General features: G+C 39.8%; 1 protein-coding gene across 1 annotated transcript in view; it reads right to left on the bottom strand.

Moving 5' to 3' along the window:
- Window positions 1–11,950, bottom strand: part of LOC311016147 (M1-specific T cell receptor beta chain-like) — a 57,726-nt gene extending 45,776 nt beyond the window's left edge. Inside the window, exons 1-2 of the mRNA XM_084013665.1 lie at window positions 11,845–11,950; window positions 11,280–11,594 (exon numbers count right to left, since the gene is read on the bottom strand). Of these exons, the coding sequence (XP_083869791.1) occupies window positions 11,280–11,594; window positions 11,845–11,935 (406 nt within the window). The 5' untranslated portion in view covers window positions 11,936–11,950. The remainder of the gene's footprint in view (window positions 1–11,279; window positions 11,595–11,844) is intronic.
- Window positions 11,951–13,373: the final 1,423 nt, after the last annotated feature.

Genomic DNA, 13,373 nt, shown 5'->3' with positions numbered 1-13,373 from the left:
CAAAAGATGTTTTGCTTTTGATAGATTTCATTAGATATCGAATGTTTTACTGTAATAGTTAAAATAGATTAAACCCACCAAAGACAAACTGTTGTATAGCCAATAATTATGTGATTGCATCAAACCACAGTACAACCACAAAAGCAGGTGTCTAGAACAATTCATCCATGTCTTCTTATAAACCCCTGATGATGAGAAAAGATTGTGTTGAGTTTTTGTAAAGTTCAGAGGGGATATTTGTCAGCGTGCTTCTCTTGCTGCACAGTAGTAAACTGCACTGTGCTCTTGGTTTACAAGTTTGACTATAAGAGAGCCATTCTTTGCTGTATTTCCTCCCAAATATCCTGAGATATGAAAATCCTCTTTATATGGTACTTCCATTATGGCGTCTTTAAAGTACAAATAACCAATGAGTTATTTGTACTTTGAATCCGGACCTTGTGAATCGGAAGCAAATTGATTTTGGAAATCAGTGGCGATACCCAGCCCTAAACTGTTATAATAAAGACTTTATTTTCAGCGGTTTGATACTGTGTCACATGGTTTCAGAGGTTTCCTGTTGTGTGTTCTGTTATCTGCTGGATCATTACAGCAGGTTTTTGTATGAGAGCTGCCTCCATCTTTATTACTGTGTAATACTTGCTGCTCCAAAATATTCTCCGCTGTCTTCTGGGTGTCTCGGCTTCAGGATGTGAAGATACGCTGTTTTCTGTCCATCTCCACTCACATTAAAGTTGCTTTGAAATGACGGCTCAACTTTGGGGGTTTTAACAAACATGTAGGCAATCAGCTTGAGGGAAGTGTCTCCTGCTGAGCGCTGATACCAGAGAATAGTGTCAGAGCTCTGGATTTCATGTCTGAGGCTCAGCTTAACTTCATCATCTGGTCTCAATAACAGTTCAGTTGGATTCTGAAACACTTGGTCTTCTTTATTGAGGTAAACTCCTGTAAAGAGATCAAGACAGTATTAAATCATTGTGCACTTGGCATTTGATGTACTGTTACATTTATTGGAATTTTTTAAGATAATTCCAAACGGAATAGAAAAAGTAGCTTCCTGAATGTACAATACCTCTAATCCAGAACACGGTGATGATGGAAACGACAAGTTGAAATGGCATCATGTTGAATGTGAAACACCAACTGGGATCTCTGCAGAGCTTAGTGGGTCAGAAGGAGGGACAGGAAGTGATGAAGAGAAATCAGAGCACAGGTTCACACTGAGAAACGTTTTCATTCAGTCTGTTTGACTGACAGAGATGTGAAAAATGAAAATGCAAGATAGGCATGTCGTTTGTTTGAATGAACGGCCGAATGCTGCATCGTTTTAAATGCTGCTGCACATTTAAGTAGGAAGTAGTTGTGATGTAGAAAGGAGGAGTGGCTTCATGTAGTTGATGTCAGTATACACTCTTCCTTAAACCTGATTCCCACACAAAAGATGTTCTGCTTTTGACAGATTTCATTAGATATTAAATGTTTTACTGTAATAGCTTCCATGTCTTCTTATAAACTCCTGATGATGATGAGAAAAGATTGTGTTGAGTTTTTGTAAAGTTCAGAGGGGATATTTGTCAGCGTGCTTCTCTTGCTACGCAGTAGTAAACTGCACTGTGCTCTTGTTTTACAAGTTTGACTTTAAGGGTCATTCCGTGTCATTTCATCAAATGCCTCCCACCTGACCATCTCAGAATGTCCTGAAAAAATTCAACTACAAAGACACACTTGTTACTAGGACAAATCCAAAATATTAGGTCTCTACTGTCAATAGTTTTCTCATGAAACATCATTGAATGAAGGGTAGTTTAGACGGTTTTTGGCATCATGCTCTGAAAAGCCATTTTTAAACGGCAATATCTAGAAAACTATCTCACCTGTGGCCTTCAAAATTTCTACAGTGTATATCTGTTACTAAACGCCTCCAGACATGGAATATCAGGGGTGTAGCTCAATGATAACCTAGTAATGTAGGTACTTAAAATGTGGCTTTTTGAAATAAAGTAGTACATTTGAAGAGCGGCTGAGCTCCCATGTTTACAGATAAAAGACTTCTATCACTTCTGCCTCTATCTCTGGTGTTAGCTTAAACATTCTACAAAATATGGTTTCTCTCAGATGATTAGTTTCACAGATATTAAGGCTCAAAAATGGAAGTAAACACATCTTTGCCCAACTTCAGAGTCATATTCCAAAAAAACTGACAACACGTATCAGGTCCAAACTTACTTTTTTTTAAAGATCATATTCTTGTTAAAATCATATAAAAAAATCGGGAGGGTGTTTTGCCTCAATTTGTCGCAGTGATTTTTTAAAATCCTGATATTGGTGGGGCTTTGTGGCCGGTTTTGGTACTGCATGTCCTAACAGCCTACTTGTAAACATCACAGGAGGGCAATTCAATTTTGCTTTTTATCATTTACCAAAGACTTACATGTGACTAAATGCTACTGATAAATTTATCCTCACGAAAACATTAAAATCGATCACAGTTGTAGTTACAGAGGCAATAAGTCCTTGAATGTGAGTTAAACATGGTTAAAGCAGCTTTTAAGGTCTTAAACCATGAACAAACATTGAAGCAAAATATTGAAGACTGTACATTTTGTCATACTTTAAGTACATACATTACACAACTAAATCAAATAATCTTAATTTGAGCATAAATATTTTACATTACAGTACAAAAGTCTCCAAAGTTGGATATTGAATAACAGTTTGTCTCTATGCTGCTCACTATGAGGGATCACACATTTTTCATCTTTTAGATCCAATTCCTTTGTCACATTCATTAATTTGGCAGTCACTTTACAAATTGTCTAATGTACATCTCTGCTCTGTTCTGCTCATCTTTTTTGATGGCATACATGCACCCAGTTTCTGTAGAGGGAACGTCAATCCTTGCAATTCTATGCTGCAGTGGGACATTGCACATGTCTTCTCTTCTTGGCCAGTAGAAACTCTTGGCAGGGCCATGTGGGTGCATGAACTGAACCAGTACATCTTCATCTGAAACATCTCTGATACTTCCTATCCACCATTTCTGATCATACACACAACTCACATATTGTCTCATAGTGAGCACAGAGACAAACTGTTATTCAATATCAAACTTTGGAGACTTTTCTACTGTAATGTAAACTCTTTATGCTCAAATTAAGATTATTATTTGATTTGGTTGTGTAATTTATATACTTAAAGTATGACAAAATGTACAGTCTTCAATTCATTTGTTCATGGTTTAAGACATTAAAAGCTGCTTTCAGCATGTTTGACTCACATCCAAGGACTTATTGCCTCTGTAACTACAACTGTGCTACAATTTAATGTTTTCGTGAGGCTAAATTTATCAGTAGTATTTAGTCACATATAAGTCTTTGGTAAATGGTAAAAAACACAATTGAAATGCCCTGCTGTGATGTTTACTTGTAGGATATTAAGACATGCAGTACCAAAAACGGCCACAAAAACCCCACCAATATCAGGATTTTAAAAAATCACTGCGACAAATGGAGGCAAAACACCCTCCTGATTTTTTAATATGATTTTAACAAGAATATGATCTTTCAAAAAAAGTAAGTTTGGACCTGATACGTGTTGTCAGTTTTTTGGAATATGACTCTGAAGTTGGGCAAAGATGTGTTTACTTCCATTTTTGAGCCTTAATATCTGTGAAACTAATAATGTAAGAGAGACCATATTTTGTAGAATGTTTAAGCTAACACCAGAGATAGAGGCAGAAGTGATAGAAGTCTTTTATCTGTAAACATGGGAGCTCAGTCACTCTTCAAATGTACTACTTTATTTCAACAAGCCACATTTTAAGTACCTACCATACTAGGTTATCATTGAGCTACACCCCTGATATTCGATGTCTGGAGGCTATTAGTAACAGATATACACTGTAGAAATTTTGAAGGCCACAGGTGAGATAGTTTTCCAGATATTGATGTTTAAAAATGGCTTTTCAGAGCATGATGCCAAAAACCGTCTAAACTACCCTTCATTCAATGATGTTTCATGAGAAAACTATTGACAGTAGAGACTTAATATTTTGGATTTTTCCTATTAACAAGTGTATCTTTGTACTGAATTTTTTTCAGGACATTGTGAGATGGTCAGGTGGGAAGATTTTCAGAAATTTGATGAAATGACACGGAATGACCCATAAGAGAGCCATTCTTTGCTGTATTTCCTCCCAAATATCCTGAGATATGAAAATCCTCTTTATATGGTACTTCCATTATGGCGTCTTTAAAGTACAAATAACCAATGAGTTATTTGTACTTTGAATCCGGACCTTGTGAATCGGAAGCGACTCGATTTGGGAAATCAGTGGCGATACCCAGCCCTAAACTGTTATAATAAAGACTTTATTTTCAGCGGTTTGATACTGTGTCACATGGTTTCAGAGGTTTCCTGTTGTGTGTTCTGTTATCTGCTGGATCATTACAGCAGGTTTTTGTATGAGAGCTGCCTCCATCTTTATTACTGTGCAATACTTGCTGCTCCAAAATATTCTCCGCTGTCTTCTGGGTGTCTCGGCTTCAGGATGTGAAGATACGCTGTTTTCTGTCCATCTCCACTCACATTAAAGTGGCTTTGAAATGATGGCTCAACTATGGGGGCGTTAGCATTAGGGGTGTAACGGTACATGTATTTGTATTGAACCGTTTCGGTACGGGGTGCTCGGTTCGGAACGGAGGCGTACCGAACGAGTTTCCATACGGACATATTAAGTAGAGGACCGCATTTGTGGAGCGTGCTGCAGCCACACATGCGCAGTTGCGCACACCGCGACACAATAAACAGCAGTAGTAGCGGACGTCATGGCTAATGCCGCTAGCGTTGGCAACAAGCCAGAGTTGGAGGACCCTCCCGCGACATTAAGGTCTCCCGTTTGGGAACACTTCGGCAAAGCGGTTTGCCGACATTGTTCATTTGAGGTCGGGTATGTTTCTGGCAACACGTCAAACCTGTTGACGCATTTGAAACGGCACGACCCCCACGTGAACATCGCTACAACGAGGAGTAAGACGAGCGTAGCGTGCGGGTCCACACCGCACCGACTGCCCGACTCGCGTCGGTAAATGAAGTCGGGCTACTTAATATGGCCGACTCGAATGGCGGATTACACATTTGAATCGGCTGAAATGAACGCCGACGTGGGCCGATTCGAGCGACCACACCAAGGAGACTCATGTCACGGACGCCGACTCTCTCAAAGACGCCGATTTTCGGTCCGGTGTGGACCCGCCTTTAGTGCAAACACAGCTCCCCACCGCATTTAAACAGCCTCTCCCTGCCCTGTTCAATTTTGCACATCAGATGGAGAAAAGATTTGTTTTTAAAAAAACAGTCTGAGCCTTATTCATGTTATTTAATCTGAGCAACAACTTGAAACTATTTAGTGTTGCAACTGTTCAATGTTGCACATCAGATGGAGAATTATTTTTAAAGAAACAGTCTGTTATTTTTATTTATTTTTATTTTTTAAATAAATATTTTAAATACTTGTATTTATATTTTTGAGCAGCATTCTAGCTCCAGTGCATGTTCCTACTGTTAAAAGCACAAAAGTAATAAACAACTAGCACATTTATATTTTGCATTTTGTTTTCTTACTGTACCGAAAATGAACCGAACCGTGACCTCAAAACCGAGGTACGTACCGAACCGAGATTTTTGTGTACCGTTACACCCCTAGTTAGCATACATGTAGGCAATCAGCTTGAGGGAAGTGTCTCCTGCTGAGCGCTGATACCAGAGAATCATGTTATAGTACGGGATTTCATGTCTGAGGCTCAGCTTAACTTCATCATTTGGTTTCAATAACAGTTCAGTTGGATTCTGAAACACTTGGTCTTCTTTATTGAGGTAAACTCCTGTAAAGAGATCAAGACAGTATTAAATAATTGTGCACTTGGCATTTGATGTACTGTTACATTTATTGGATGTACAATACCTCTAATCCAGAACACGGTGATGATGGAAACGACAAGTTGAAATGGCATCATGTTGAATGTGAAACACCAACTGGGATCTCTGCAGAGCTTAGTGGGTCAGAAGGAGGGACAGGAAGTGATGAAGAGAAATCAGAGCACAGGTTCACACTGAGAAACTTTTTCATTCAGTCTGTTTGACTGACAGAGATGTGAAAAATGAAAATGCAAGATAGACATGTCGTTTGTTTGAATGAACGGCCGAATGCTGCATCGTTTTAAATGCTGCTGCACATTTAAGTAGGAAGTAGTTGTGATGTAGAAAGGAGGAGTGGCTTCATGTAGTTGATGTCAGTATACACTCTTCCTTAAACCTGATTCCCACACAAAAGATGTTTTGCTTTTGACAGATTTCATTAGAAATCAAATGTTTTACTGTAATAGCTTCCATGTCTTCTTATAAACCCCTGATGATGATGAGAAAAGATTGTGTTGAGTTTTTGTAAAGTTCAGAGGGGATATTTGTCAGCGTGCTTCTCTTGCTGCACAGTAGTAAACTGCACTGTGCTCTTGGTTTACAAGTTTGACTATTAGAGAGCCATTCTTTGCTGTATCTCCTCCCAAATATCCTGAGATATGAAAATCCTCTTTATATGGTACTTCCATTATGGCGTCTTTAAAGTACAAATAATAGGGTTGCACATCTCTTTGTGATAAACGGTTCGATATGCATCTAGATACAGGTTACGATTCGATTCAAAAACGATATCCTTTTATTACAGTTCGATTCAAATCGATTCCATACAGTGTAAGAACGATACGATTCGTTTCTACGGTTAATATTTGTTGTAGATATTTTATAAAATAAAGAAGCCGATTCTATGAAAGTGACAGTACAATAGTTTCTTTTCAAATATGTAAAATACTACATATCCCCAAGCATTGTGGCTGTACGGCACAGGCAAAGAAAAAAATAAATAAACAGAACAACAAAATCACATGTCAATGTATTTATTTTTAGACATGGACCAAAAAAAAGTCTGGCTAAATCGTTGGATGGCGGTCACAGGACAGTGTCGTGGACGCTACCCGTGCTGCGGCCGCCTCTTGTGGCGCAAGTTGAGACACAAGCGTTTGACATTCAAAGCCATCCGTCTCTCACGTGCGGTCGCGGAGTGCCTGCAGTCACACGGCAGCGTCGCAGCCGTCTACCTGTGCTGCGCCCGCCTCTCCACCTCCTCCATGATCCGTGTTGTCCCTTGTTTATCACTCATACAAGCTAGCCAGCTACGGCGTTTCACCGGCAGCTTCGGCTCTCGCGTTGTTTTAGAGACGCTGGTGTAATGCCGCCAACCGCTTCAAAGTCTCACGATACCCGATCCATGACTCTGTAACCGATTCATCTAGGAATTCATTGATAATTCGTATCGATTGAGGAGGCTGCTACCGATGCAGCCGTATCTCCCACTTGTTGAACCGAATATCCGGTCGCATCGGTTTATCGTTCACAACTCTAACAAATAACCAATGAGATATTTGTACTTTGAATCCGGACCTTGTGAATCGGAAGCGAATTGATTTGGGAAATCAGTGGCGATACCCAGCCCTAAACTGTTATAATAAAGACTTTATTTTCAGCGGTTTGATACTGTGTCACATGGTTTCAGAGGTTTCCTGTTGTGTGTTCTGTTATCGGCTGGATCATTACAGCAGGTTTTTGTATGAGAGCTGCCTCCATCTTTATTACTGTGTAATACTTGCTGCTCCAAAATATTCTCCGCTGTCTTCTGGGTGTCTCGGCTTCAGGATGTGAAGATACGCTGTTTTCTGTCCATCTCCACTCACATTAAAGTTGCTTTGAAATGACGGCTCAACTTTGGGGGTTTTAACAAACACGTAGGCAATCAGCTTGAGGGAAGTGTCTCCTGCTGAGCGCTGATACCAGAGAATAGTGTTATGGGTCGAGATTTCATGTCTGAGGCTCAGCTTAACTTCATCATCTGGTTTCAATAACAGTTCAGTTGGATTTTGAAACACTTGGTCTTCTTTATTGAGGTAAACTCCTGTAAAGAGATCAAGACAGTATTAAATCATTGTGCACTTGGCATTTGATGTACTGTTACATTTATTGGATTATTTTTTTTAAATAATTCCAAATGGAATAGAAAAAGTAGCTTCCTGAATGTACAATACCTCTAATCCAGAACACGGTGATGATGGAAACGACAAGTTGAAATGGCATCATGTTGAATGTGAAACACCAACTGGGATCTCTGCAGAGCTTAGTGGGTCAGAAGGAGGGACAGGAAGTGATGAAGAGAAATCAGAGCACAGGTTCACACTGAGAAACGTTTTCATTCAGTCTGTTTGACTGACAGAGATGTGAAAAATGAAAATGCAAGATAGGCATGTCGTTTGTTTGAATGAACGGCCGAATGCTGCATCGTTTTAAATGCTGCTGCACATTTAAGTAGGAAGTAGTTGTGATGTAGAAAGGAGGAGTGGCTTCATGTAGTTGATGTCAGTATACACTCTTCCTTAAACCTGATTCCCACACAAAAGATGTTCTGCTTTTGATAGATTTCATTAGATATTAAATGTTTTACTGTAATAGTTAAAAAAGATCAAACCCACCAAAGACAAACAGTTGTATTAGCCAATAATGATGTGATTGCATCAAACCACAGTACAACCACAAAAGCAGGTGTCTAGAACAATTCATCCATGTCTTCTTATAAACCCCTGATGATGATGAGAAAAGATTGTGTTGAGTTTTTGTAAAGTTCAGAGGGGATATTTGTCAGCGTGCTTCTCTTGCTGCACAGTAGTAAACTGCACTGTGCTCTTGGTTTACAAGTTTGACTATAAGAGAGCCATTCTTTGCTGTATTTCCTCCCAAATCTCCGGAGATATTGAAATCCTCTTTATATTGCTCTTCCATTGTGGCGTCTTTAAAGTACAAATAGCCGATGGCTTTCATAGCTGTGTCTCCAGGTGAGCGCTGGTACCAGTATATTAACCAGTAGTCAGTTCTGTCATGGCTGCAGAAAATCTGCACTTTGTCACCGGGTTTTGTGATGAGATCAGACGGAGACTGACGGACATCAAGACCCAGACAGACACCTGGGAAGAGAAAGAGATTTACATCATGATACATTAAAATAAAGACATTGTCCGTGTTCAAAGGAATTAATACTTTTTTAAAGTTACTGTTATTACCTGACAGGCTGCAGAAAACTACAAGGCAGAACATTTTTGTCTTCTTCAATATAGAGGATTGCTTTTATTTGTTTTATTCTTTAGCTCACATGTAAAACGTGACATAATATTGTGGATGGCTATTCCTGATCACTATGATTGCCATAGTTTGTGATGAGAATCAACTAATGGCTCTACTGAGATGACTGAGGTTTAAAGAGGAAAGGGAAGTGATGAAGTAACGCCTAACCACGCCGGTGTCAGATGAAAACCTGAAAGGAAATGCAGTCTACTGGGAGGAGTAAAGAATCATCTTTGTCTACACACTGCAATGTAAAATTGATTTATTGCTGGGCACCGACACAAACAATGAAACAGATAAAAATGAAAATGTGCACCCATGTGTTTAACAGATTAAGGTTACTTGGAGTATTGTCACTGCCATTGGATGACTTGCAGCATTTAGAAAGTAGTGATGAGAATGCAGCACAGAGAACATGTTGGCTTATGTAAAGGCTGATGTTGGTGGCATCTCACTTAATTGATGTCTTTCCTAGTAATATTAAACTGAAGCAATAAGACAGAAGCAGATTCACGTTCCTTAGTGTTCATGTTATTGCATCAAACCAGCCACAACAGGTGTTTGGGAGACTGTCTTATTCAAAACCACTGATGATAAAGAGTTGTGTGGAGTTTTTGTTCGGTTCAGAGGGGATTTTTGTCAGTGTGCTTTGCTAGCTGCACAATAGTACACTGCACCCGGCACAACTCTGGTGACTTGGATGAGCAGAGAGCCGTTCTTTGTTTTATCCCCTCCCAAATCTCCAGAGATATTGAAATGCTTTTCATATAGTTCTTCCATTTTGACTGTTTGGTAATTCAAGTAACCAATGAGTTTCATAGCTGTGTTTCCAGGTGTCCACTGGTACCAGAGCATCGTCCTGTAGTCAGTTTTATCATGGCTGCAGAAAATCTGCACGTTGTCTGATTTTGTGACGATCTCAGACGGAGACTGACGGACATCAAGACACAAACAAACACCTGGACAAAGACAGAAAATAAAGAACATATTCAAATCTTGATAGATCTCACATTTAAAATGAAGCAAATTTGTAAGAGCTAATTGTTGACCAAGTTCTTACCTAATAGGCAACAAAAAAAGACAACATATATCATTTTGACTTCCTCAGAATGAAACGGCTCCTGAAAAGCCTTTTAGCTAAATTGTCCAAAGTGTGTATCTCAGAGTTTTAGAGCTGATATTCAGATCAACCCGTGACTGTGAGCAACGGTGATCGAATGATGATGCCTGAGGTCTGAAAAGGGAAGTGACGATGAAAGGGCGTCGCTTGGTTTGATGGTTTGGCATCAAACCAAGACCAGCACCTGGGGAGGGCATCTGTTGGGGTTCTAACTCAAAGCCATAAATGTTGATAAAAGTTGGTTCAGAGATTTTGTGCAACTGACAGGGATATGCAGTCAGTGTGCATAGCTAGCTGCACAGTAGTACACTGCACTGTGCTCGGGGGCCTTCAGGTTGGCAATAAACAGAGAACCGTTCTTTGCTGTGTTTCCTTTCATATCTCCGACGATGTTAAAATGTTCTTTGAAAGGCTCCTCGTGTTCTATACTGCTGGAATACACATGTCCGATGCGTTTCAGAGCTCTGTCTCCAGGGGATCTTTGGTACCACTGCATGAGTGTGTAGTCTGTCTTTTCATGGTGGCAGACCAGCTGGACTTTGTCTCCAGGACTTGCGAGAAGTTCTGGAGGTGTTTGGTAGACTTCAACACCCAGACAAACCCCTAGAAAAAGAGAAAATTAGTGAACCGTGTCGAAACTATAGCTGAAGAGATTATTCTTGAATGAATGACGTTATTACCAATGATCCAAGATAAAAAGAGTACTGTTGTCATGTTGGCCTCGTGTTTGAATGACTGCAGAATCTGGCAGTTTCCTATAGACTGTTTTATCAATGCCCTCCTCCTGTAAAGCAGCTACACTAAATGTCAGTGGTGTTTGTGTTAAACTGAAGAGAATTTCTGGAGCTCCAGCTCCACCTACTGGAACGATAAAGTCAAAATTTGGTTTCAAATTCTCTCACCAAATTTCTTGGCAGAGTTTTTGTTCAGCTGCTCTGACTTCTCACATCACTGTGTTTGCTGACGGCACAAAAATATACACCGCTGTCTTCGAGCTGCAAGTCTTTAACAGTAAGAGCTCCGCTCTCTACGTGTTCTTTGAGGGCTGAATATTTGGTTTGAGCGACTCCCCCATAGTCTGGCTGTCCACGAAAGACTGTGTAGACAATGCGGGTCATGGTCTCCCCTGGACGCTGTCTGAACCAGTACATCTGGGTGTAAGTGATATCTTTGTTGTGGCTGCAGTTCATCTCTGCAGATTTGGAGACATAACTCCAACTGATTTCAGGGTATTGGGTCACATCCTGGCAGTGACCTGTGTGGAGAAAATACAAAAGTTCTGTTCATTTCAAACATTTTTAACTATTTACTTTGCTTTATGAATCAAGTGTAGGCAAAACAAGTGAGAAACATTCAAATAGTTTACTGAAGTTACTGTAACATATTTGGCCCTGTTTTTTACAGTGTAGGTCTCCATCAGCCCATGTTTCCCTGTTAGTAAATACATCAGATGAGAGAGCAAAACATCACACACTGTACAAACATGTCGGTTTGTCTCCTTGTACCTTGAAGCCACAGAGACGATGCAACAAATATGATGAGGGCTTGAGCCATTATAGTGATCCTGTTGACGTGAGATGCATCCACAGCTGACATGGTGAATATAACCCGAGGCTGCTCTATATAGTGAGAGGTTCTCTGCAGAAAGGACCTCCCATTTTAACCTCTGATCTTAATCAGAAGGAAGAAGAACATTGGTTAGACTGGCTTATTCCAGGTGAACTGAGCTGTAATACTGAGAATACATTTATTTCATTATTTTTATTGTTTATTACTTATTATATATGTTTTACTGAGGGGCAGTTATATGCTTCATCTTTGAATAAAATAAACCCTCCTGTCAAGCAAATAAACATGAAGTCATTAGCAGGCATCATATTAAAAGGTCATAATTATCCTGGCTAAAATAATTGAGATAATATCCTGGTAACCATCAAAATGTGCTTAAAGCTTAACTCTTAAAATGATTGTTTTTTTTATTTGCTAAATCCTGTAAATCCGTCTCATCCCAAAAATCCTTAGGTGGGTGGTGACACAGTGCTTCCGTTCTGTTAACGTTACAAGCATGTCAACACCAACAACTACACTCATATACTGCCACCCAATGAGAGGAAGGAATGCTTCAAGGGGTTGTGAGCTTTAATATAGAGATAAAAGACTCTGTGATGAGGTTTTTGCACTGAGGAGCTGTGGTGTGTAGCACTGTGTACTAGCAGCACAGAAGTATAATGCACTGCTGTTCAGGCCGAGTGCTGTAATTGTTAATGTGCAGTTTTGGTCCTTAGCTGCACTCCCATCCATCGCCACATTCAGTCCAGCCTCTGGGGTTCCAAAGGTTGTATACATGTATCCCAGGAACTGTAGTTTTTTATCCTTCGATTGCTTGTACCAGAGAATTCGATCATAGCCCTGAATACTGTGGCGACAGTTGATTGTGGCTGTTTCTTCGGGTTTGCTGAACATGCCAGCTGGAGTCTGGTGGACTTGGTCACTGGGAGAGGTACCTGTGGGAGAATAAACGCATGTAAATTGAAATAATGCAAAAACATATCTACTCAGATTCTGTTGAAAATTTGAATGAACGTTTCCTTAAAAACAAATGTGAGTAAATTACCTGAAAACTGAACAGAGTTAAAAATAATGCAAATGAATATGATAATCATTTTGGTGGAGGTGAAAAAAATAAGAGCAAAGTCGAATCATTGCATTGAATGTCATCGGTTGAATGACATCAGTTATACCGAGTATATCCAACCTCCCTTTTTTTAGCAAACCCTCCCATATCATTGGGGGCATTGTCATTGTGCATAATTACTCATGTTTATTAACACTAACCCACCACCGGGCCTGGCTCGGTATAAAGAAAATAAACAACGATGAGGTTTTTGAACTGCCAATATGCACCACAGACCTACTATACGCCACTTTATGACAGGAAACAAGATAACAATAACCTGAAATGAACCCTGAAACCAACAGCACACGAGTATTATACAGATTATTATGTCCGTTTGTTGAAAGCAGAACTTTGATT

Source organism: Eutrigla gurnardus (genome assembly GCF_963514095.1).
Source record: "Eutrigla gurnardus genome assembly, chromosome: 7".
NCBI lineage: Eukaryota > Metazoa > Chordata > Actinopteri > Perciformes > Triglidae > Eutrigla > Eutrigla gurnardus.
The sequence above is the reverse complement of the archived record's forward strand: the minus strand, read 5'-3'. Positions and strand labels throughout refer to the sequence as shown.